Raw genomic sequence first — 23,640 nt, 5'->3', positions numbered from 1 at the left:
GTCTTGAGCATGTAGACTAAAAAAAATAGTTTATTAGAAGGTTCATGTTAGTAAGCTAAATGAAGATGCATTCTAATACATTTTGTATTGTTTTTTTCTGTGTGTTTCAGAAATGTAATTTTGCCTGAATGTGGCTTAAGTGGATTTTTATTTCATATAAGAAATTTTTATCTCAAACAAAACTTGGCATTCTCTTCAGCATAGGATGGTTGCTTAGAGTGTGGGTGCCATTTTTCTAATCATATGGAATGCCGTGTATTTCTGTGCTCTTGAAAGAGTGAAATAAAACTTGCTTGTGTTGTTAGAATGTAAAGTTTTCTTTTTTCATGCAGGTACCAATAAATGGGAGATTGTCCAAGCAAAGGGAGCCATTGTGAAGGGTGGCTATGGTCACTCAAGTGTTTATGACCCTGTCAGGCGCCAGATTTTGGTGTTTGGGGGTTATCATTCACAGACGACCACAGGTGTTGTGGTGGATTACCTGTACTCTTACCAACCACTTGAGCGCACCTGGTTAGTATGCACTGTGTTACCCTCAAGAATGCACTGTGCTTTTAGAGCCAGTTTAAAATTTGAAGGACAGTGTAGCCTTCATGTGTCGTCTCTCTCTGTTGGATGCTGTGATCTTCTGCATATCCACTGCCACAGAAAATTGTGTCGAACGATCACAGGTTATATTGTTCTCTGGTTGAAGAGAAACTGAGAAAAGCAGGATAGAGATTGAAAGATCTATGCATTGTTTACGCTGTGCCGCCCAAATCGCTAAACTCAGTGGGAGCAGTATGCAGTACATAACCATTTGCCATATAAACATGTGTAAGGGCCGCACCCATGTACAGGCCGCACATGTGTATGGGCCGCACCTTGTTTTCCCAAAGGAAATAGTTTAAAAAAAAAGATCCGTGTAAGGGTACCCAAACTTTCCAGTAGCCTTCGAAAGGCCCGCGCACAGGAGCTTCCAGGTGCCGCCCACGGATGGCGCCAGAGGCCACAGGTCATCATCATCGTTGTCAACTTTTTTCTCTCCTGGGAGCTCCCACTATCCATATTGGCATCAGTATCACCAGCTCCAGCTTTTTGCGGCTGTCAAAGGCACGGCTGCACAGGAGTTGTGGTAACATGGTAGTTCAATGTAGTTGTGGCTTACTTGTGCTGCCGCCGAGCATTGCAGTTTTAGCACGATGGGCAAGTACCTTAATAGATACACTGCTGGGAGTTTGCTCTCGAACTCTGCAAGCGTGGGGGGGTCAGGAAATTCGACGTGGACAAGAAGTGTTTCAGACGATAGTGCAAACAAAAGGATGCATTGAGGAACACAAGCTGTAAAAAGCGCACTTTCCAAGCCGTGCAAGTTCCCTGAACTGGAAGAGGTGCTCTGCTGTGTGATGAAAGTGCGGAATAATGGTTACGCGTTGAAAACGGACATGTTACGCGACTTCTTGTGAGATGAGCATGAACCAGAGGAGAGCACCAGCTCGGAGTCGGAAGACTTCGTGAGTGATGATTGAATGTAGAATAAATGCTGCTCATTCCCCGATTGGTGTGGTTTTACTAAAAAAAAAAAAAAATTTTTTTTCACACATCACATATATGGGCCGTACCCCGAAAATTGGCCCTCGAATATGGAAAAAAAAAGTGTGGCCCTTACACGCGTCTATACGGTGTGCGTCAATCATTGTATTCCTCTGCCTTGAAGCTCAACCTACCCACCTGCTTCATGCCATCCTGTTCAAACCATTAGACGTCACCACTATGTATAACCTGAGTGGTGTGCGTATAGCAGCACCCTCTACTCCCAAGGCTGTTGAAGCTTTCCATTCCCCTCGCCAAGATTCCTCCTCGCACAGCCATTTTGCACCATCATGGTCATGTGGTGAGCAAGGCAACCGTACAGTGCGAAGCGCCCCTCACTAAGCACTCCCTTCTCTTCTCGAGTGTTGCACACAGCGCCCCCAGACAGGCACAGTGCGATCGTATGTCGACGGTGCCATGTGTTCATCACTAGCGGATGGCTAGTGGAAACGGCTCCCACTGTAGTAAGAGCTTCCGGCGGCGCAAGCTGCCCACTGATTATTGTTTCTTTTTTCTTGCTTGTTCTAATATATTTAAGAAGAGCTTGTTACGTTGAGAATTGATTGCAAGGGCCTTAGGTTTCTAAGATATGCAGTAAAACTTGTATTCTAGAGTCTATCACATTGCGGAGTGCACCATGCCGTTGTTTTGTGTTCTTGGTGTGTTGGTATGTTTGTTTTGGTGCTGATGGTGCTGACCATCATCATTGCATCTTTCCAGTTTGCTCTTGGAATGCATGTGACAGTATGTGACTGTGTGTACTTGGTGTTTACGGCAAGAAGTTTCGATATGTAGAACGGATCTTGGTTATGCCTTGCATTAACTCTTTCCTTACCATGATGGAAATGACAGTTTTTTTGTAGGCTTCAGTAGCTCTTTTTCTGTGAAAACTACTTCATTTAAAATTTAATGAAATACACGAAAACAAAGGTAAATATATGTGCTTTTTAGGCATTTAAGATTGAATAATGAGTTATGCTTTGCAGAAAATTTTATTTGCCAAAAACAAGTTTTAGGTAAAAATTGAATAAAACTTGTAAAGACACTCTTGTATCTAAAAATAAAAAAAATGTTAAGAATTTTCTGAAATATGCAAAATGTTTGGTATTCTATTGGCCACTACCTGTGAAAAAATAAGAAATTCTGTCGTGAATAGTATTCTTGCCATAGAACAATGACTAGAAGCCCGATAGTTGGGCACCGGAGCGTGGCTGCCTTTGTTCTAGGTGGGTTTGCATTGTTGCCGATATTAGAATTGAATCCTGACAAAAAGGCAATGTGTTCAGACTCGTTGCTGCTCGCATCGTCGATAAAATCAATCGCAGACAAAGCGGAGTCCTGAGATTTGCGATGTTCTAGAGTGCGCGTTGCGCATGCGGAGGCTGCCAAGTGACTTTGATGCTACTGTTCCTTTGGACAGCATTAAAAAAATGCTGCCTTGTGATAAAAAAAGAACTACATCGACAGTGAAATTTTATTTGTCTAAATACAACCCAGAGTAATGCGCATAGCCAGAGTAACGCCCATAAGTAATGCGGAAAGCTTTTCGAGTCGAGTGGCGAAGTCGTCATTAGAGCCCAGTGAGCGCAGTACCACGTCTTTGCAGCACGTTAAAAAAATGCTGCTTCATGAGAAAAACAAAACTACATTGGAAACAAAACTTTGGTTCTTTGACTGCAAGCTAGACTCGCAGCATGGCAGTAAGCAGCGCGGAAGGTTCCTAAATCGGAGTGCGAAGTCATTGTTAGCGGGCTGACGATGCTCAGTGGGTGCAGTAAGGACAGAGTTAAAGGGGCCCAGAAACACAATCTTAGTTGACTGTTTTGCCTGTTGATCGCATACAGTGAGTTACAATGGTGCTATTAGCGTCGGTAATACCGCGTATATTCCATTTTTTAATATTTTAATGTTCTCCCCAAAACAAATTCATGGCTCTGATGGTGTCCCCACACAGTGGCGGGTTTTAGCAGCGGATATGACATCACCTGGCGCGAGCTTGATGATTGGACAAACAGTAAATATACTGCAAATTGTGTGAATAAATAGAGACACATATTGTCACCTGTCGGTGTTTTATTTTATAACAACAAAAACAACTTGTTCGTCTCGGATAAAAGCCCCGCAAAGCAAGTAAGATGAAAATACACCACCAGGGGCTCTGGCATGGAAACGATGCTGCCAGTCTCAGCAAGAACGAGTTGCAGTGAGCAGGTAACCATGGAGTGCAAACTTCCGCGACGTGCTCTGGCAGGCTGTTTTGATTGGTTGCGCCAGGTGCCGTCATTGGGAGAGCGAAATAGGAGTGGGAAGCCCCGCCAAAATCGAGTTGAGGGCAGCGTTTTGTTTGCTTGTATTTTGAAATTTCTTCATTGAATAACTCCCGTTCCTGAGCATCGATTCCTGTAATTCTTTTTAAGTCAGCTTCTGTGTGACATAAGGAATCCACCTGAAGTATAGCCGGTATCCCCCCAAGCAGTGTTTCGCAGCCCTTTTAAGGCAGTGGTTAGCACCCTTTGCTAAGTTGTGTTCTATGTTGTGCTGTCATTGCAGGACACTATTGGCACCCAGTGCCTCTCATCGCTACCTGCACAGTGCAGTGCTGTTGCATCGAATGATGCTCGTCTTTGGTGGCAATACCCACAATGACACTGCTTTTAGCACGGGTGACAGGTGCTTCTCCGCCGACCTTCTTGCCTATGACATAGGTCAGTTGTCATGTTAGCCTACTGTGCTGCCCCCAGTGAGCTGTTGCTAGAATTTTTATATTGATATTACAACATATTGGAATGGCAGGAACAGTGTATAGAATTACTCTTTAACTTGTGCCTTGGCTTATTACTGTTCCACTCGTTATTTCTTAGCAGTTTGGTGAGCACTTCAGCATATTTTACCGTGGCATATGCTCACATAAGAATGGAGTGGAGTGAATTTGGCAGGTTCTCTCGGACATTCATCCTCAAGAGAAAAGTCTATAATAGCCGTATCTTACTGGTACTCTCCTATGGGCAGAAACGTGGAGGCTAATAAAAAGGGTTCAACATAATTTAAATTGAGGACAATGCAGTGAGCTATGGAATGGAAAATGATTGGTTGGTTTGGTTTGGTTTAACGTCCCAAAGCGACTCATGCTATAAGGGACTGGTGTAACGTTAAGAGACAGGAAGAGAGAGTGGGTCAGGTAACATGGGTTAATGACTACTTAGTTGAAATCAAGAAAAAATGGGCTTGGGTGGGGCATCTAATGTGAAGGCTAGATAACTGATGGTCGTTAAGCGTAACAGACTGGATTCCTAGAGAAGGCAAGCTTAGTAGGGGATGGCAGAATGTTAGGTGGGCGGATAAGTTTAAGAAGTTTGTGGGGATAGGGTGGCTGCAGCTGGCACAGGACAGGAGAGGCCTTTGTCCTACAGTGGGCGTAGTCAGGCTGATGATGATGATGCCCACACGCATGCAGTTTCACCTTTGTGAATGAATTCAAAAATTTCTAAGAAGGAGGTAGAGCAAGTAGCATAATAATTGTTGTAAAAGGGTGTCTGGCTGTCGCAATGTCTTGTTTCCTCCATTTCTTTGTCTGTAGAGTGTGACTCATGGCAGACGTTGTCTGTGCCTTCATCGTCCTACCTCCAGCTAGAGCGTTTTGGCCACTCTGCCGTGGTCTACAACGAGTGAGTGATACGCACTGTGTGTGGCTCTGAAGTCTTGTTTGCTTACTTGCAAGTCTTTTTGTTCAAAATGCTGTGCTTGTTTTTACTGAAGGTGACAACTGAAGGTGACACGCATAAATATTGGCACTCCCTTGCATATTCCATAAAAAAGAGCGGGGGGGGGTAACGTTTTTTGTTATTCTTTTGCTGTGAATGAAAGTACTGGTCCTGAGTTCACTTCTTTCTGTAAGTAAAGAACTCTCGCAATTAAACCTGCATGTTGGGAACTTGCTTAAAGGGACGCTGAGGACAATTCTGTTGAAAAATTGTTCTCTGTTAAAATTTATTCTCCTTATTTATTTATTTTAGTACACCTTAAATGCCCCTAATAAGGGTACAGCCGAGCCTACTTATAACGAACCTGACGGTCACGCGTATTCTGTTCGTCATGTCCGACGTTCGTTGTAAGTGGACTCTGTATAATAGCCAAAAATATTAATCCGCCAAAAGTGGCCTTTATGTCTAAAAAAATTGAGTTATGTGCGTCTACTTGTTCAAAGCAGACCCTACTGTGGCTCTCTTTAGGCTTTCCAGGGCCATCATGTTTTCCCTTGCTGCTGATGAACCAACTTTAGGGACGAGATATAACTAATCGTGGCTGAGGCACCTGTGGCAGCTGGTGACATGTTAGCCACATTAATTAGATTTCTAACTGTAGGGGAGTGCTCGTATTTGGCATTCAGTGGCTTTGTCAAAGCACACGGCTCTGCGACGTTGTGGTCCACAGGAACGTTGTCATGTGAGGGAACATCTGGCCAGCTATGCATAACTGATGCGTTGCCAGATATCTGCATACGTCTGCTCACGTTGTTTTTGCGAGCTTTATCGTTCCTAGGCCCATGCAGCAATGCAAGTAGCACAGCACTCGTGGCACAGAATATATCAACTGTGCTGTCCGCTGTCGAAGGCTGCTTGCATGTGGTAGCAGTGCAAAAGATGTGAGCTGACTGGGCAGGCAATACATACCATGTGACCAGCATGGCCATCAAAGCATTCAAACTTCTCAAATCGCTTTTGTTAGTTGATCCACGGCCATGAGCAGTAGCAAAGTCCTTTGCACAAAAAGGTGAAGGCATCGTTCACAGACAGCACTCACTTGTTCACAAAAACATACGTAGTGGTTTCATCTCTAACGTACCTGCAAGGAATAAGCGACCATGTAATGATCCACTTCGCTCTTAATGCGCATGTTCTCACTAAAAAAAGTCCAATAATTGTACTAGATTACAACAGAGCCGATGTTTCGCCAATAACGGCTGAGTTTGAGTCTTTCATTACAGACTGCTTTGTGAACTGGTCTCTGTATAAAAAACAACTTCTGTCATTTACGTCCCTAAAAGAAGGGTGCCTTTTAACCCTGTTCACCATAGTTTAACCATTTGCTGCGTCGCCTACAGGTGAAATTCTAGAGGCCTGTATACTGTGCGATGTCAGTGCACGTTAAAGAATCCCAGAAATTTCCAGAGCCCTTCACTACGTCGTCCCTCATAGCCTGAATTGCTTTGGGACGTTAAACCCCAATAAACCAAGCAACAAAAAAAAAACAAAAAAAAAACATATGTTTCATTGCACTAATGTTACAAATCATCCTGATCACTGGTCCCTTTATCACCGCATTGGTGGTGAATTTTGTTCGGGAGTAGCTAAGGCCAAAAACACATTCCTGAATAATCTGAATAACACTATCCCATTGTTTCTGGTTTCTAACCCCTGGAAGTGTTGGTCTGTTGTCACAGGTACTAAAAAGAATGTTCTGCAGTTAATTCAGTCTGACGTGCCAGCTCCACAAAATCTTGAATGACACCTTCGCTACTTAGTTAATTTTGATTGAGTGTAACTAGCATTCAACAGCCATATAGCTATGCCTTGAATTCCAGGAATACTGACCTTTTTCGGTATATACCGAGAAGTCCAGCCCCTAATTATAAAAGCTCTGTTTTCGGTGAGAATGGTCTCTCTGTCGTTAGAATGGCACAGTTTGTCAATACAAACCAACTTCAGTTTGTCCACACTGTTCCTTTAAATCAGAACTCGCTTTGTTCAGTCAAAACTGTTAGATGCATTGTATGTGCCACAACACTTGCTAAAAGTGCTTCTCTGAAAATAGGCTGCTTCGTTACTCTGTGCCTTTTTTGTAATGAGGCTGTTTTAGCATAGCATGATACACTACCATAATCTGCTGCCTTAATGTGCCATGTGCAGCCACACGCCTGCTGCACTATACTTGGCAGGAACATGGCTTCTTGCATGTGTGAACCGCAGTAGCATGCAGTGCAATGCTGAAACACTCAGTTAATTGGCGTGATGAAGTGTTCGGATGTCCACACGGCCTTCGTGGAATCTTGCTCATCTCGCAGGCTGCTGTAACGCCTTGAATATTGATTGCATGAAGTTTTTCATAGCTGTTGTTCAGGCGTTAGCATTAGACTAGCTGTCATTGCCCTCACTATACATATTCTCCTCATTCATCTCAGTTGCAAGGCTTGCCCTTATCTGACACAACTTCGCTACCTCACATACCTGCTCAGGACCCACTGTGGTGGCTCAGTGGCTATGGTGTTTGGCTGGTGAGCCCAAGATTGTGGGGTTAAATCCTGGCTCTGATGCCTCATTTCAGTAGAATTGGAATGCAAACATGTCACTATTCCATGCGATGTCAAATCACATTAAAGACACCAAAGTGGGTGAAATCAGTTTGGAGCCCTCCACTGTGGCATCTCTCATAGCCCACACACAGCTTCAGAATGTCAAACCCATCATACCATACCATACACAGGTGTTGTACTGCAGCTTCTCAGCTGTGCTCACTATACCTTGTGCATGTTTATTTATCAGCATTTTGTATTCATGAATACAGTAGCTTTAGTTATGCTGTTCTTGTTCGTCACATAGTTCGTGACTCTGTAAAAGTGCTCATGGGCAAATTCTAAGCAATATCGATTGTGACAGAGGCCTGTTTAGTCTGACAAGGCCATGTTGGTTTAGCTGATGTCATTACCCTAGATAAGCCAGTGTACTTAAGCCGGCATAATGACATAGTAGTAAACAGCATCATAGCGTTTACTGTTATGTCATATGAGCAGTGTCGACATTGCTAAGTTTTTTATGTTGTTTTTAGTGCTAAAAACAAAACAGTTGAATGCAGCCTTAGGTCTATTGGTATCTTATGAGAGCCATAACCAAAATTCGCTTTAGTGTTTCTTCAAACGACATGCAGGTAAAAAAATATTGTATTTTAGCATTCTTTTGCTTCCCCATTTAGAACTGAGTGCAGGTATATTAGTTAGCTATAGCATCGATTTGGAGCATAAATTTTTGCTATTGCATAATTACTGATGCATTTCTAGTATGTATGAAAGTGTGCAAAGCCTTATTGAGTGAAGGGAAAGAATTGAACTTAGGCAAGGTACTACATGTCTTGTTTTAATTTATGGTTCTCTGCAGGTCAATGTACATTTTTGGTGGATTTAATGGCCAGATGCTGACAAGTATCGTCAAATTTACCCCAGGTAGGTTCTTAAAAGAACTGTCTGAACCTTATATGAGCTTGCCATCTTTTAACTTTTTTTAATACTTCATAAACACTGGCATCTGATTTTGCAGGGTCATGTCGAAGCTTTTCCACCCCTGAGAAGTGCATTACATCAGCAACTGGCATCAAGTGCGCTTGGAATCCGGACAAAAAAGCTTGCCAGGCTTTTCACCTCTTCAATGCAACCAAGGGAATTCACACGTGTCCTCGGAAGTCTGGTAGGTGTTGTTTGTAAACAAATCCCAACTTGACTGATTCTCTTCTGCACGGAACTCTCACCAGCTTGTATGTTTTTGGTTCTGTGTCTCCAGAGACCTTTTACTTCCATGGTCGTCTCTTTTTTTTCTCAGCTTAATTACATATTGTGCAGTATTGTATCCTTTGTGACAGGAAAGTGTAGAAAGCCTACTGTTTGCTCTCTTCTTCAGTGACCATATTTTGCATAGTTAGCTGTACTTCCAATTTTGCAAGTTATGGCTTCTATATGGTACTTTATCATGAGGCAGTAAGTTGGTCTGCCAGCCACTGAAATGGTTACTGCAGGAACAGGGGGAAGTAGTCTTGTGGGGTGGCAGAGGGGGTGAAGAGAGATAGGTGGTAAGGTCATCATCATCTCATCATCATCATCAGCCTGACTACACCCACTGCAGGGCAAAGGCCTCTCCCATGTCTCTCCAATTAACCCTGTCCTTTGTCAGTTGCCGCCACTGTATCCCCGCAAACTTCTTAATCTCATCCGCCCACCTAACTTTCTGCCGTCCCCTGCTACGTTTGCTTTCTCTTGGAATCCACTCCGTTACCCTTAAGGACCAGCGGTTATCTTGCCTTCGCATTACATGCCCTGCCCAAGCCCATTTCTTCCTCTTGATTTCTATTAAGATGTCATTAACCCGCGTTTGTTCCCTCACCCACTCCGCCCTCTTCCGATCTCTTAACGTTACACCTACCATTTTCCTTTCCATAGCTCGCTGCGTTGTTCTTAACTTAATCTGAACCCTCTTTGTTAGCCTCCACGTTTCTGCCCCATAGGTGAGTACCGGTAACCCCATAGGTGAGGTTGTAAGGTGATGGTTGTGTATGTGTTGGCGGTGTGTGTTATGTAGTCCAGTGACACTTGTCTATGTCTACCTGTGAGGATGACACAGAAGAACAGGCATGCCAGGCCACAACCTATGCACCTCATTCGCAGGGCATGGCAGTAAGTCTGAGAATCTAATAGTGCGCTAGTGCTTATAGTGAGCATTCCCCTCATTTAGTCGTCATCTCTGCGTGCGTGCGTGCGTGTGTGTGTGTGTGTGAGATAACACTCGATGGTGCCCATAAATAAAAGATGGTGGCTGTCAACACTACAAGCGGGTACACCGTGGGTCTGTTAGTCTGCCATAGGCAACGTGCACGCAGTGCCAATATCTGGCTATCTCCGTGCTGCGCTAACACATGTTCAGTTCAAATTCGGTGCCAAAATTATAAGCCCCAAGCCAAAATGTGGGTGCACTCTGTGCCTGTGTGCCTTTTTGTTTGTTGGAGGCAATATGCTGCTCATGACGCATGCATAGTGGGAAGATCTGGCTGTGTCAGATCTATGCGACGAGCGCAGCAAGCAGGTGTGAAGGTGCCCACTTTTTCCGTACCAGCAATAAAGCTTACCCCCAAAGAAAGTGCGCTGCTGTAAAGCAGCTTCCCCGCATTTTAGCACGAAGATGTGTGGAAGCGATTTTGTGAGGGTACACTTTCTTGGGTGGAAGTGTTTATATGGTTTTTCTTTCCTCGATGCCCCATGAGTGCTGCTGTGCGGGGTTGCCATGGTTCGCGGTCGCTGCGCATGTGAAACAGTTTACATTTTTTTTTACATTGAGTCATATGATAAAGCAATCAAATGGTCTCACATTGTTCGTCTTTATCGAGAATTCGTCCTGACCGAGTTCTCCGATAAGGATCTGCTGTAGTAGCAATAGCTCTAACAAGGCCTGTAGATGCAACGGGAGGCAATGACCTTTGTCTAAGGCCTTTTTGGAGGTGGCTTGGTTCGTGATTTCCAGTAGTCTCTTTAGGTGTGCTGCAGTGGTTATTTCTGTATTGTATTACTGATAAATATCACTTGCACTTGTGAATGGCAGTGTCCAATTCATGCTACATCATTCAGTAGCTGCACCAAAAAACGTTGCATTATCTTTTTGGGGTTTGTAGTTTTTTGTGCTCTTCTTGCTGTTTCCTAGAAATTCTTGAAAAACTTCTCTTTTTCCAGCTGCCAACCTTACTGTGCTTTGTGAAAAGCAGACTTCGTGCCCAAGCTGCTTACAGAATAACTATGGCTGTGTGTGGTGTGGCACTGTCTGTGCTCACAAGCGCTGTCCCAAAGGATCCAAGGTTGGTGAACACATTACCCTTCTCAACACATTAAGCCTTATTGTAATGCACTCACATGTAGGCAAGCTGATTGTTAAAGGGACAATCTGCTGCTGGAGACGAGTATTAAAATATTAGCACATTCTTGTAGATATTTACCCGTGATGACAATAGCGAGGGCAGAACTCTATTTTAGGCTGGAACTTGTATTTTAAATTGGCAAAGAAAGTCAGCCAAAAGCCGATAGTTGCGCCATGTGTTAAAACTTTGTGGCTCTCCAATTACTTTTCCAATGTTGCCTGGAGTCTATATTACCATATTTTCCGGTGTATAAGTCGCGCCTGTGTATAGTCGCGCACCCCATTTCAAATGGCAGCTTTTCGGGGGGGGGGGGGGGGGGGGGGGGAAACGCAAATAAGTCGCACCAGTCTGCAAGATGCATCTGTTCATTCGGTAAGCGCTATGAAAATGCGCTGCGGATACCTGTTTCAGAGAGAGGTGAAAATATAGGCCTGCAACAGCTATCGTATACGCAGACGATCCTCGAGCTCTGGCTAGTGTGCCTTCTTTCTGCAGTTTTAGCTTGCTCTTCAATTTTTTGGCGTTGTCAGTGCCGTTCACAGCACAGACAAAGTGCATGGCAGGTCTTGCAAGCTCGCCAAGATGCGGTGGCTTGAGTAGCAGAACGGCGTGTTTGTTTTGGCAAGAGCCGCGGCTGCGATGACTCGCCCGACGAACTTGGCAGCGCGCCAAGGTCAGTAGCGGTGCAGCGTTTCTGAAATCCTTTGCTCCCACGTCATAGCTAACGCTCAAACGTTTGCGTTACTCACTTCTAACCGTCCTGTGAGTTTTTAAGTTGGTTCCATTTGCCAGAGCACTCCTGCAGCTTTGTGCCAGTCCCAGTTCATTTTCTTGCTTACGCCGAACTGCCTTCCTGCTGCCTGTTTCCCATTATGCAGCGCATATTCAACGGCACACAACTTGAATTTTGCATCATAGCTCCTTCAACTGGCGTCGTGCAGGGCAAGAACAACACGCGATGTGCAAGGTAACTTGCGACGCACATGAAGCCCATCTGAATTGACGACGAAATCAGAACTTTCTGGAACATGGCTGGATTGGATGTGGTGGTCGCCACGTTCAGTCCGTCCATGCAAGATTATATGCCTTTCTGCCCATATGATTACATTTTAAAATACCTCAGTTTTTTTTCTTTTACGTATCGATTTTATTTTTAAACATGGTTGCTGGGCACAGCCAAAGATGAAGCATGGTGGAGCGTCATTTTTGGCTGTACTATACAAGTCTCACCGTTAAGCAAACAAGGGAAGGGTAATGAGGGGCTCGTTATAAATATGAGAGAAGCCAACAGCCACAGAAACCAAGGGACACAGGGGATTTTTAATTTATTTATTTATTTTGTGCTGTTGTTAGATTTAGAATATTAATGAATATGTTATCACTTCAAGCTAATTGATTAGAAAAGCAGAAGAAAAAAGAACCACATGCCGCCGGTGGGATCCGAACCCACGACCTCCGAATTATGCGTCCGGTGCTCTACCGCTGAGCTACGGCGACGGCTGTCAAATCTTCTGCTTTCGTGGGTATTTATGTTTACAAATAACCTAACTTTGAGAGTGTTCATCAGCGCCACCCACGTTCTTAAGCGGCGGACGTAGAACTCTCTCAAAGTTAGGTTATTTGTAAACATAAATACCCACGAAAGCAGAAGATTTGACAGCCGTCGCCGTAGCTCAGCGGTAGAGCACCGGACGCGTAATTCGGAGGTCGTGGGTTCGGATCCCACCGGCGGCATGTGGTTGTTTTCCTGCTTTTCTAATCAATTAGCTTGAAGCGATAACATATTCATTAATATTCTAAATCTAACAACAGCACAAAATAAATAAATTAATTAAAAATCCCCTGTGTCCCTTGGTTTCTGTGGCTGTTGGCTTCTCTCAAGTCTCACCGTTGTAAGAGATGCATCGACGAGAAATTCAGAAAAGGACTGTGACTTATGCACCGGAAAATGTGGTACTACACTTTAAGGATAGGACTGAGCGTAATACTTAGCATTACTTTTATTATTTTTCCTGGACAAAACTTAAGCGCGTTTTTTCCTTTTTCAACTAGTGACGTTGCTTGCATGGTGTAACTGTGCTTTCTCATAATCTCTTCTGCCACTTTCAGATAGGCAGACTGCCACTAGGCTGCCATTGGCAAAGTGGTTGCTGGTATTAGATAATTATCACTGACATTATTTTATTTGTAATAATATATTTTAAAACCACTTTAGTGCTTTCAAGTTTTAATGAAGCTAGGGATGTGCGAATAGTAATTTTCTTTGAATAATTTCGAAGCAAATATTTCTAATACTTCTGGCATATTTAAGAAATTTAACAGCACTATAAATATTTTCAGAATTATATCTCTATTTTTGTAACACACAAGGCCATTACATAAAACACAAAAACGGAGTGCATTGAAGCTTTGTCAAACTCGTTGAAGCTGTGTTTGGCAGGGAGTCGACCTACATCCAGTGCCAACGTATTTGTGGGGTGTGAGATTATCTAAGAGACCTATTTCAAATGCAATTGCATTGTTGTGCAGTTGTTGCTCTCCAGTGGTGACTCCATGGACACCTACTAGGCATACGCACCACGCGCACAACGCAACCCAGCGTTAGACGTTAAAATAGGGCCCCCATCTTCATGTTTCGTGCTAGCTCCCCTTCATGCTCTTGCCGTCGTGCTTGCTTAGCGAATTTCACATGAAGAGGTGCAGCTGCAACAGCTGCTTTCAGCTCTGGCTCGGATGCACGCCGCCATGCTGGATCCGTTGTGTGTGAACTGCGGGTAACGTGGGTGTGGACGCCTGGCCAGCGCAGATCTCTGTGCCACACTCACGCCTGCTGCCATGCGCATGCCCAGACTGGCTTCGGCCGACACACAGGCGCTTCCTGGCAGGTGTCTGTGGAGTCAGGGCTTTGGCTGCGTGTGCGCCACGGTGCCATCCCAGAGAAGGTACACTGAACCAAAACCGCATGAAGCAAGTGTTCCAGAAACATTTTTTTCTCGAGATGAAGCACTTAGAAATTTTATACACTAAACAATTGGATTTAATTGATTGTCGAATACATTATTACTCAAATGAATATTTGAAATTATTGATTATTCGCACACCCCTAAATAAAACTTATGCATCTTGGTTAATGTCACTCATTACTGCCACTACACAATGCCTAAATGGTGCAGCAGTCATCGTGTCCATATTGTTGTATAGAGTTACTATGCTAACTATATATATTGTGTCCCTGATGTCAGTGTTTGCAGACACCGTCTATCATTGGGAAAGTGAGACTACCATATGAAGCAGTTAGGTTTTAAATTGTTCTGCTGTTTCTCAGTGCCACAGCCTGGTATTTGCTTACTTGGGCAAGGAGCTTTCGATTGCCACAAAAAAATATAGTTGGTAAATCAATAGGCTATCTCTTTAATGTTCACTATGGAAAGCCTCTTACCATATTTGGTGTATTAACACAGAAGGGCACACAGGATGGACAGAATTAGACAGTAACACTTCCTTTTCTTTCTTGTTGTACCTTGTGTATGCAATGTATGTGTTGATGCTGCATGTGCAGTAAAAATGCAGTTTGTTAGTAGTATGTAGTAGGTTGTAGTACTAACAGTGTGCGGAGCTCCTATCTCTGCCCTATTTTGTGTGCTGTTATGTGCCAGAACACTGATGTGATTCACAGACTTCCTTATCATTTAATTGTTTTATTGAATTTATTGTCCTCAATTTCCATATGCATTACATGGCATTCAGTTTAGTTAGGTAGCTTTCGCCACTGTTCTGAGCATGATTTTGTGTGAGACTGTGGCCAAACATGACACAAGAAAGACTTGGTATATGTGTCAAATTTGAAATCATGCAGTACCTTTCAGTGACAATAAAAAAATGTTTGCAGGGCTTGGCTGATGCAAGAGAAAATCAAACTGACGTTGAGCAATGCCAGCAATCAGAAAGCAGTAACTGTGACAAGCTGCATAACTGCCATGCTTGCCACACTGAGTTTCACTGTGGCTGGCAGAATGACCATCGTTGCTACACATTTGTTCGTGACTCAGGTAAATATTTTACCACATGCTGCAGTGCATTTTTTTTTTCATTGGATTTTCATGAAGTACCTCTGTTTCACTGTCTGACTTTATAAAAAGAATGAAAAATTAAGCTTCAGGATACTTCGTGTACTATTTTGTGCAGTTAGGAGGAATTTTTATCAAGTTCAAATCTATGCAAAACCTACATATGCTGTTTTTCACTTTTTATGATTTTGTTTTTAATTTCTGTTTTTAATCACAAGCTCGGTATGTACAGCTAAAGATCATAGCTGTTCTATCATACTTCGGAGTGTTTTTTCCTACTGTCACTTTCATGTGAAAAGTTTCAGAATGAAATTAGTCTTTTTTCAGTTTTTGCATTTGTTGCACCTCTTGTCTATCAGCCGAAAAAGTCCCTTTGCTACCTTATATTTTAGGTTGTGTAGCTTCTCATATGGCGTCACTTATGTAAAGTTAATGAATGCGGCTTGAATGCATGAAGCTTCAATTTAGATTTATTAGACTAGCTGTATCCTTGAAATAAAATGAACCCATTATGAACAGGTGTGCCCTGTGCAAGCATAGAATCTTTGTGGGCCGCCGCGGTGGCTCAGTGGTTATGGTGCTCGGCTGTTGACCCGAAAGACGCGGGTTCGATCCCGGCCGCGGCGGTGGAATTTCTTTGGAGGCGAAATTCTAGAGGCCCGTGTGCTGTGCGATGTCAGTGCACGTTAAAGAACCCCAGGTGGTCGAAATTTCCGGAGCCCTTCACTACGGCGTCTCTCATAGCCTGAGTCACTTTGGGACATTATACCCCATAAACCAAACCAAACCAAACCAAACCAGAATCTTTGTGGTCATAATTTCACAGTTGGTAGGTTCAGTCATTTTTACAGAACACATCAAAAGCACTGTGACAGAGCATGAGGGTTGTTTCCAGTGATCTGAAGGTCACCATAAGTAATGTGTTTAATAATTGCTGAGCTGCCTGTGCAGCATTTGTTATACTACTAGTACTGAGGTGCAGCCTCTGCTCAATAATATGATGAAAGTAAAAATTAAGGCAGTTGAACATTCTGGGACCAAAGCATGAACCGCACATGCAGTGCACTTGCCTCTCCTTGGAGCTCCCTGTGCATATCGGGCAGCACAGCTAGTGCTCCTGCATGCACTCCAAGGACACTTAGCGAAGTGCTTCTGGTGTGGTGGATGATAGCACAAAGCACCATTGTCTTATTTTTGTTCTACATTGTCTAGTTCTAGTGGGCCCTGTAAGTTGTTGAAAAGGTGGTGAGGATTATATAAATGCTCTTCTACTACTTGAGCTTGGCGCATGATAGCCTTAGTCGCTTATGCGCCATTAAACCCAACACAACACAACACTCTTCTACTACTAATTAAGGGAACTACCAATGTAGTGCTACTGCTCATGCAGTGAGACTTTGTTAATTTGGATATCAGGGCCGGCAAAGATGTCCAAATTATCCTAATATCGAATTATCAAATGGCCTCCAAAAAACAAGAAACCATTCCATATCGTAGGATTGCGTTAAGTTTATTTGGTGAAAACCTTGACAGCATCTTCTGTTTTTGAGAAAAAAAAGTGCGTGGCAAAAGAAATTATTTTTAGTTCCATTGAATTCTCTACTGCGTGCAGATTCTGAGAATATCAAAGGAGAGCTGCCTCAAAATGTCAGTGGCCTCTGAGGTCACTTTCAGGGTGCAAGGCGGTAAACCTCCTCACGAGTGGCACCATCCATTGCATGTGCAGAAGAGGGTGGGGACAGCACTGCACAACCTTGTGCAGAAAAGTGAAAAGTCATTGGAAGGGAAGGGCAGGCTGACAATTGCCCTCATCACCCAGCTGACCTACAACGGCTGGGCCCTGAGGCACAATTCAAACGATGTGGCTGCAGTGCAGTGTGTAGTGTAGACTAACTGGGCGTCGTACCCACCATGTCACATCGACTGAAGAGGAGACCCACCTAGGCCTTTGTCCAGAGGGTACTGACTCGTGGTGCCGTCATAAGGCTGCTGAGGCAAATGGTGTATCACAGCTGAAGCATGAGTACAATCCTCTGGGCTATGTCACTAAGGCTGTGCTGCCATTTATGAGCGCCTCTCACAGGCTTCTCTTTCGGTGCTGCCTGGGGGGGGGGGTGAAAACTCAAAATGCCTCAGTCTTTTCACTCTGTCCTATGGTTCCTGATGCCCAAGGAGCAGCATAGACTCCACTCATAAAGCAATGCTTAGGTACAATGCTGGCTGCTGCAGGGCTACCAAAGAAATCTGTGTCCTTGAGACTCGCACCGAGCCATCCAACAAGCTGCCAAAAAAGATGCCCTTTGCATGGGCAAGGGCAAGAAATGAAACTGGTGAAGACTGAGTGGCGGCAGAGGAAGAAAGTGTGCAAAGATGTCGCCAGCTATTTTGCTGGGGCATTTTTGACCTGGGAACGTCCCAACTTTCCTTCCCTCATATGTATGGGCTTGCTTCATATGTAGTCCTGCAAGAAACTTTTAAAAGGCAACTCAGACCATAGCTGGTCAGAGAGTACGGTCATTGGCTGAAAATTCAGAGCGTCAATTTCTTTGGATGTGCTTGATTATTTGGACTTCTTTGACCACATAACCCATGGAACCAACATATTTGTAATATGTGCTGTCGCTCGGCCACATGCATTACGGCACATGACTGAGTACATACGAGACAGACTCTGGCATCTTAAGCCTGCTTTATTTCACTGCTTGTAATCAGGGTTGTATTCTTCACAACGTCAAAGCCAGAGCTTGGAGAGGGGTAGAAGAGAGTAGCGCTTTTGTAGGAGCGGTGAGCCACATGACTACTGTGCGCACATAGTGGAGAGACGAATGACTTCTTTCTAACGAATTTTTAGTTTTGCTATTGGCATCTAGTTTCTGCATCTAATAATGTTTTTGTTGGAGATACCAGTAGCTAAAAGTCATACAGTTCGTGGTCGCAGAATTGGTTGGCAAGCTTGGTATTATTAAGCGTACTGCTGATCAAAAATATAATTGGCTGCTGATGCGTGTTGATTTATTCAGCAGTAAACAGCCGTTGCAGTGGCTCAGTGGTTATGGCGCTCAGCTATAGTTTTGGTGACCCGAAAGATGCGGGTTCGATCGCGACCGCGACGGTCGCATTTCAGTGGAGGCAAAATGTTAGAGGCTCGTGTGCTGCGTGATGTCAGTGCGCGTTAAAGAATTCCAGGGAGTAGATATTTTCACGAGCCCTCCTCTACAGTGTCCTTTGTAGCCTGTGTCGCCTTGGGAGTTTTCATAAAACCTTGAGCAGTAAACAGATGCTAAGAAGAGAAGAAAATGGGTGAGCAATATACTCAATCAGAAGTATACAGCTGTCCTTGCCTCCTGATAAGCATCAGGAGGCAAAAACAAGCATGCTTTTTTCAGCAGTTGTTATAGCTGGGGATGTTGTCCTTCCTGTCTAGCTGTGCTCTTCTCCAGCTACCCAAATGCGTTGTGTGCCAGCACAAGCCATGAAGAGTTCACTTGATTAATGCTTGCCCTGTTTCTTCTATCAGCTCCTGGCTAGCTAAGTGCATGTGTTTGTTCTGCCCAGGCAACAAGACGGAAAAGGCGGTGCTGTCGGACAACTACCGTGTGAAGTGCGACAACTCCTGCAGCTCACGGACAACGTGCAAAGCCTGTGTGTCTGGTAGCTGCATGTGGTGCATCAGCCAGCAGCGATGCCTTGAAACCAATGCGTATGCTGCCACCTTTCCCCTGGCCCAGTGCACTGAGTGGACCACTACAAAGTGTTCAGGTAGGCCACAGTCCATGCTGTTATGAGCATGCCGTCCTGCAGCTAGCTGTTGCACACCTGGCTAGCCCTGTTGTGTGCAATGTCATGCCTGTGAAATGTTACCTGTATTGTAAGCTGCCATGTTTACTAGATTCTAATACTCACCTTTTATGTTGCACGTGCACATGAGTTAGCATCTCAAGCTGAGAATTATGTCCATGTATCCATGTGTATGGCTGCGTTGTGATGGGAGTAGAAAATATTCACTTGTCGTGCATTGATTGTAGAGCCCTCGATACCCATGATCACTTGTCTAGTGAGTTATCCATTTAGCCTAAGGGCTGTGGTTATGCGGGGGCTAGTTACTGTGACATTCCAGTTTGTTAAAAGCCTTTACACTGCATCAGAATATGCTGTGACCAGACACACAAAGTGAGAAAGTTGCGTTTCAATGTAGTTAGACCCTGTATAAGGAACCTCAATTTAACAAAATTTTTTGCGTTTCTCAGTCTCGGCCATATTGAAAACCATGTATTTTTTTTTTCACAATTTAACAAAGTAATTTTATACCGCTTTTTCGATTTAACGAAGTCCTCGTGCATCATGTGCACATACCAGGAGCCTCTTTGACAAGCAGACGAAGATGAAAAGTTTAGCTGAGACAGACCACGATTTGTATGTGCCCTTTTATGCACACATGTTGCAGGCGGGCTTCAGTCTGTAGAGCAAAATGAACCACTATGCCATCTGTCATGTACCGTATTTACTCGCATAATAGGCGCACTTTTTCTCCAGAAAACTTGGCTGAAAGTTCAGGGTGCGCCTATTACGCGGGGTAAAATTTCCGGAAATTTTTCGACTCGCAAAATTGAACACACCGCGTAAGCGCACTCGTGTACGGGCCGCACCCCGTTTTCGCAAAGAAAATATTAAAAAAAAAAGATCCGTGTAAGGGCCGCACCGAAACTTTCCACGACACACGAGGGAATAGCCTTCGGAATGCACGCGCCGAGGCCTCCGCGATCGGCTCTGGCTGCGCGCAACAGACGCTTGATCGCGGAGGCCACACACGCGCACAGGAGCTTCCAGACGCCGCCCACGGAGGGCGCCCAAGGCCAAGCTCATCATCATCATCAACGTTTTCCTCCGCCACAAGCTTTCGCTATCCATATCGCCATCAGCATCTCCAGCTCCAGTTTTTTTTTTTGTTGCTATCGGTACCGGGATCAGTGCCGGGATCTGCGGTAGCGCGATAGTTCATCGTGGTTTGTGGCTTTGCCGCGGAGCGTTGCTGTTTTAGCTCGACGGGCAAGCACCTTAACAGCTACACGGCTGGGAGTTTGCTCTCGAACACGGCAAGCGTGCGGCAGGTCGGAAATTCGACGCGGCCGAGAAGTGCGGCAGTTACGACTGTGGCGTCCCTAAATTTTCGTACGCGACTCCAGGCGCCGAGGTTTTCGTGGGCCTAAGTCGGGAACGTTTCCGGCTGGAGATGAAGCTTTCCAAACAGACGTTTAAAGCGAGCATCACTGAAAACCCTGTGCGGCTGTTCTACGCGATGTCGTTGTACGTGCTTGGGTTCGCAGCAGCTGCGACGGCAGCAGCACTAGTAAGGACTAGTAGTCAGTTCAGCAAAAACATTGTTAAAATAAAGATTGGGGAGCGGGGGGTGGCGAGGCGTCAACTTGCAATCGTGTAAATACAGTATTGATCACAGTGCCAAGTTCGGGGTGCGCGTATTATGCGCGGAAATAAAAAAAAATCTGATTTTTCGCGCCCTAACTAGGGGTGCGCCTATTATGCGAGTGTGCCTATTACGCGAGTAAATACGGTACTATCAGCAACAAATGAAATGTGAGCAAGAAAATGGGGGATATTGAAAATTCCCCAAGTGTGCTTCCCTACATCACTATGTTGCCAAAGACAAGATGGCCGACTTCTCTATAAAAAACTGCGAGGGCTACAGTTCAGGTGCTATGGCCTGGATAGAATATAAGAAACTTATTTTAGAAGAATCAAAGAAAAAACTAGTCCTCCTTGCTTTGTTTCTTCTGGAAACGCATGGTCAGCCATCTTGTTGTGGGCAACATTGTTGTGCAGGAAAGCGCACTGGAGGAATTTTGAATATCCCCTATTGAGCCACGAACAGCAAAATGAGAAGCTGTTGGCCGACGGAACCTACTAGCAGAAGGCAGTTTCACTTCAAGGGTGCAAAGACCATCCTTTAGAAGTGGTAATCAACCTTGCATGTATTTCCTTTCCAGGAGCTCATGTTGGTGCTTTTATGTTGACACTTCAGTTCTGTTCACTGCTGTTAGGCAGGTAACAGTTCTATTTATGAGAGATTTTAGGGAAGGGCTGGAGATATCAGACAGGCGCGCAACGTTGCAGCCTCCACAGCCCACGTGACCGTCCTCTTGAGTAGCGGCTTCCGAGCTGCACAACAGTGCCTCCCACTGTTTGGTTGTGTTGGTTGTGGGATATGTGAAGTGTAGGTGTTGACATTCCCAAAGGGAGTGTGCTAGTATGGCTGGTTGTGAGCAGAATTTGTATTTGGTATGTATCTATCTAGGGGTGTATTCTGGAGAGCAGAAGCAGGTGCGGGTAGGTATTTGTATGTAGCTGTCGGCACGCATTTGCTTGAGTGTTGGTCAGCGACTTGTGTGCGGGTAGGTAGAGGGTCGTGGCAGTTGGTATGCTGATGTAATTTCTTGGTAAGTTTGAAGGCTGTCCCTGAATCCAGATGCCATCTCTCGCCCAGTAATTTCCAATTCTTGGACAGGGCAGAGATGTGGGCAGCTAGATTGCTTGGGAGTCCAGATTGAAGTGATTTTAAATTTTCATGCTGGGGCACCTTCAAGAATGCGGTGTGCACTTGGGGAGACATGGCCACAGGCAAAGTTGGGGACAGCAGTCTTACTATTGCTGCTAATTGTGCAGACGTTGGCCGTGGCAATAGCTAGGGTGATGACTGCTTCTTCCGGGATGGTACTTATTATGGAGCAGCCGTTCTTAACTGCCCCATATTCGTCTCTGACAGCTACAATCATGGCTGCCTTTTGATTGTGTTTTGCAGTGTCATGTAGGCAACCGGGGGATCTTGAGGATGGCACTGATGGCACTGACATCTTGTCGTCCTTCTTTCTTGGTGGTGATCCAGATGCATATTTTTTTGGTATGGGGGGATGACTAGTTTGCTCCGCATCTTTCTGGGAACTGCAAATTAGGCATTTGGAGATGGACCTACCAGGAGGCTAGAATTTTTTGGCAGTGATCTGCCCCCTTCATGGAAAAGAGCCGGAGGATTTGCGAAGATAGGTGGCCTTCCACTAGCTTACCGATAGTGTTGTGGACACCCAAGGCCCAAAGCTGGGTTGTGGATGTGTTTGGAGGTAGCCGGATTGTGCATTTGACTGCACCTGTGATGAGAAGGGCCAGCTTTAGCCTGTCCGCTACGTACGTTTTGATATATGGGGCGACGTACACCGTGCAGCTGAGGACAGAAGCTTGGATCAGACTCAACAGATCGAATTCTGTCATGCCACTGTGTTTATTTGAGATCCTCTTGATATGGCAGACAGTTCGAAACCTGCAATGGGCACGCTCCACCACCAGCTACTTGTGTAGTGCCACGAAGTCTGCTGCCTGCCATTGGCACGGGCACTGCATGGTTCTGGAGGTCCAGTATGTTTTTTTTTGTTTGTTTTTCGGATGGGCTATTTTCAGCCGGAAAAGTCCATAATGTACGTCTGGACCCTTTTTTTTCTCTGTATGACATCAATTGGTCCCTTGTAATAAGGGAGTAATTAGTTGAACCCCTATGTCCTGACGATCGGTGGATGTCCTGACAAATGGTCTCCTTACATTCGGTCTACGCCATGGGTTGAGAGGCCTCCTTTGAGGGGTATTTGCCCTTGTCTTCTTGACTTGTTTGGTTTATTGGGGTTTAACATCCCAAAGCAACTCAGGCTATGAGGGACTCTTCTTGACATGTATCCTGCTGTAAGTTACCCGAGTCATTGGACACCCCTGAGTTGGGGTGGAAACAGTGCTGTTCTCTTCTCCCACATTGGCCTGAATGGGCTCATCACCCTGTGGGTCACCTGTGCTTTAGTGCAAACAGTGCCTTATCTTGAAAGGTGGGGTGTGGAAGGGCTTGTGATTAGGGGTGTGCGAATATCAGATTCTTCGAATACGAATCGAATACGAATACTTGGCTCCGAATATCGAATCGAATATCGAATAATGAACGAAAGACGCATTTAACCACTACAAAACATTTATTTGAGCACCCAAGAACATCACAGTTCAACTATTGATGATTAAATGAACACAAAAGGTATGTGTGGCTGCACAAAAAGTATCAGTCTCGAACATTATTCTTAGAAGAGTGGAAATATCAGAGAAGATGGCTGTTACACAGCATTGATTAAGGCTAGCTTGCCATCAGCACGAACGCGCGTTGCTGGGATGAACATAAAAGGTTGTCGTGAAGGAAAACCCGCTGCTCCACATGGTCAGGCAGAAGTAGTTCCCTTCTAGCTGAAACGACTCCTTCAGCCACAGAAAATGCCCTCTCACTTGGCACTGAACTGGCACG

At 44.7% G+C, this 23,640-nt stretch overlaps 1 protein-coding gene and 1 non-coding gene across 2 annotated transcripts in view; one reads left to right on the top strand and one right to left on the bottom strand.

The window, feature by feature from the left end:
- The window catches only part of dsd (attractin-like protein dsd), a 73,960-nt gene that overhangs the window by 17,688 nt on the left and 32,632 nt on the right, over positions 1–23,640 (top strand). Inside the window, exons 6-13 of the mRNA XM_089578491.1 lie at positions 333–513; positions 4,123–4,277; positions 5,150–5,237; positions 8,721–8,785; positions 8,880–9,026; positions 11,054–11,175; positions 15,125–15,284; positions 18,858–19,061. Of these exons, the coding sequence (XP_089434617.1) occupies positions 333–513; positions 4,123–4,277; positions 5,150–5,237; positions 8,721–8,785; positions 8,880–9,026; positions 11,054–11,175; positions 15,125–15,284; positions 18,858–19,061 (1,122 nt within the window). The remainder of the gene's footprint in view (positions 1–332; positions 514–4,122; positions 4,278–5,149; positions 5,238–8,720; positions 8,786–8,879; positions 9,027–11,053; positions 11,176–15,124; positions 15,285–18,857; positions 19,062–23,640) is intronic.
- TRNAM-CAU (transfer RNA methionine (anticodon CAU)) lies at positions 12,661–12,732 on the bottom strand. Its single transcript has one exon. It is a non-coding gene; the product is annotated as a tRNA-Met (tRNA).

The sequence above is a fragment of the Amblyomma mixtum genome, chromosome 3, assembly GCF_055824585.1.
Source record: "Amblyomma mixtum isolate Tamu chromosome 3, ASM5582458v1, whole genome shotgun sequence".
NCBI lineage: Eukaryota > Metazoa > Arthropoda > Arachnida > Ixodida > Ixodidae > Amblyomma > Amblyomma mixtum.
This window is presented reverse-complemented; position numbering and strand designations above follow the sequence as displayed.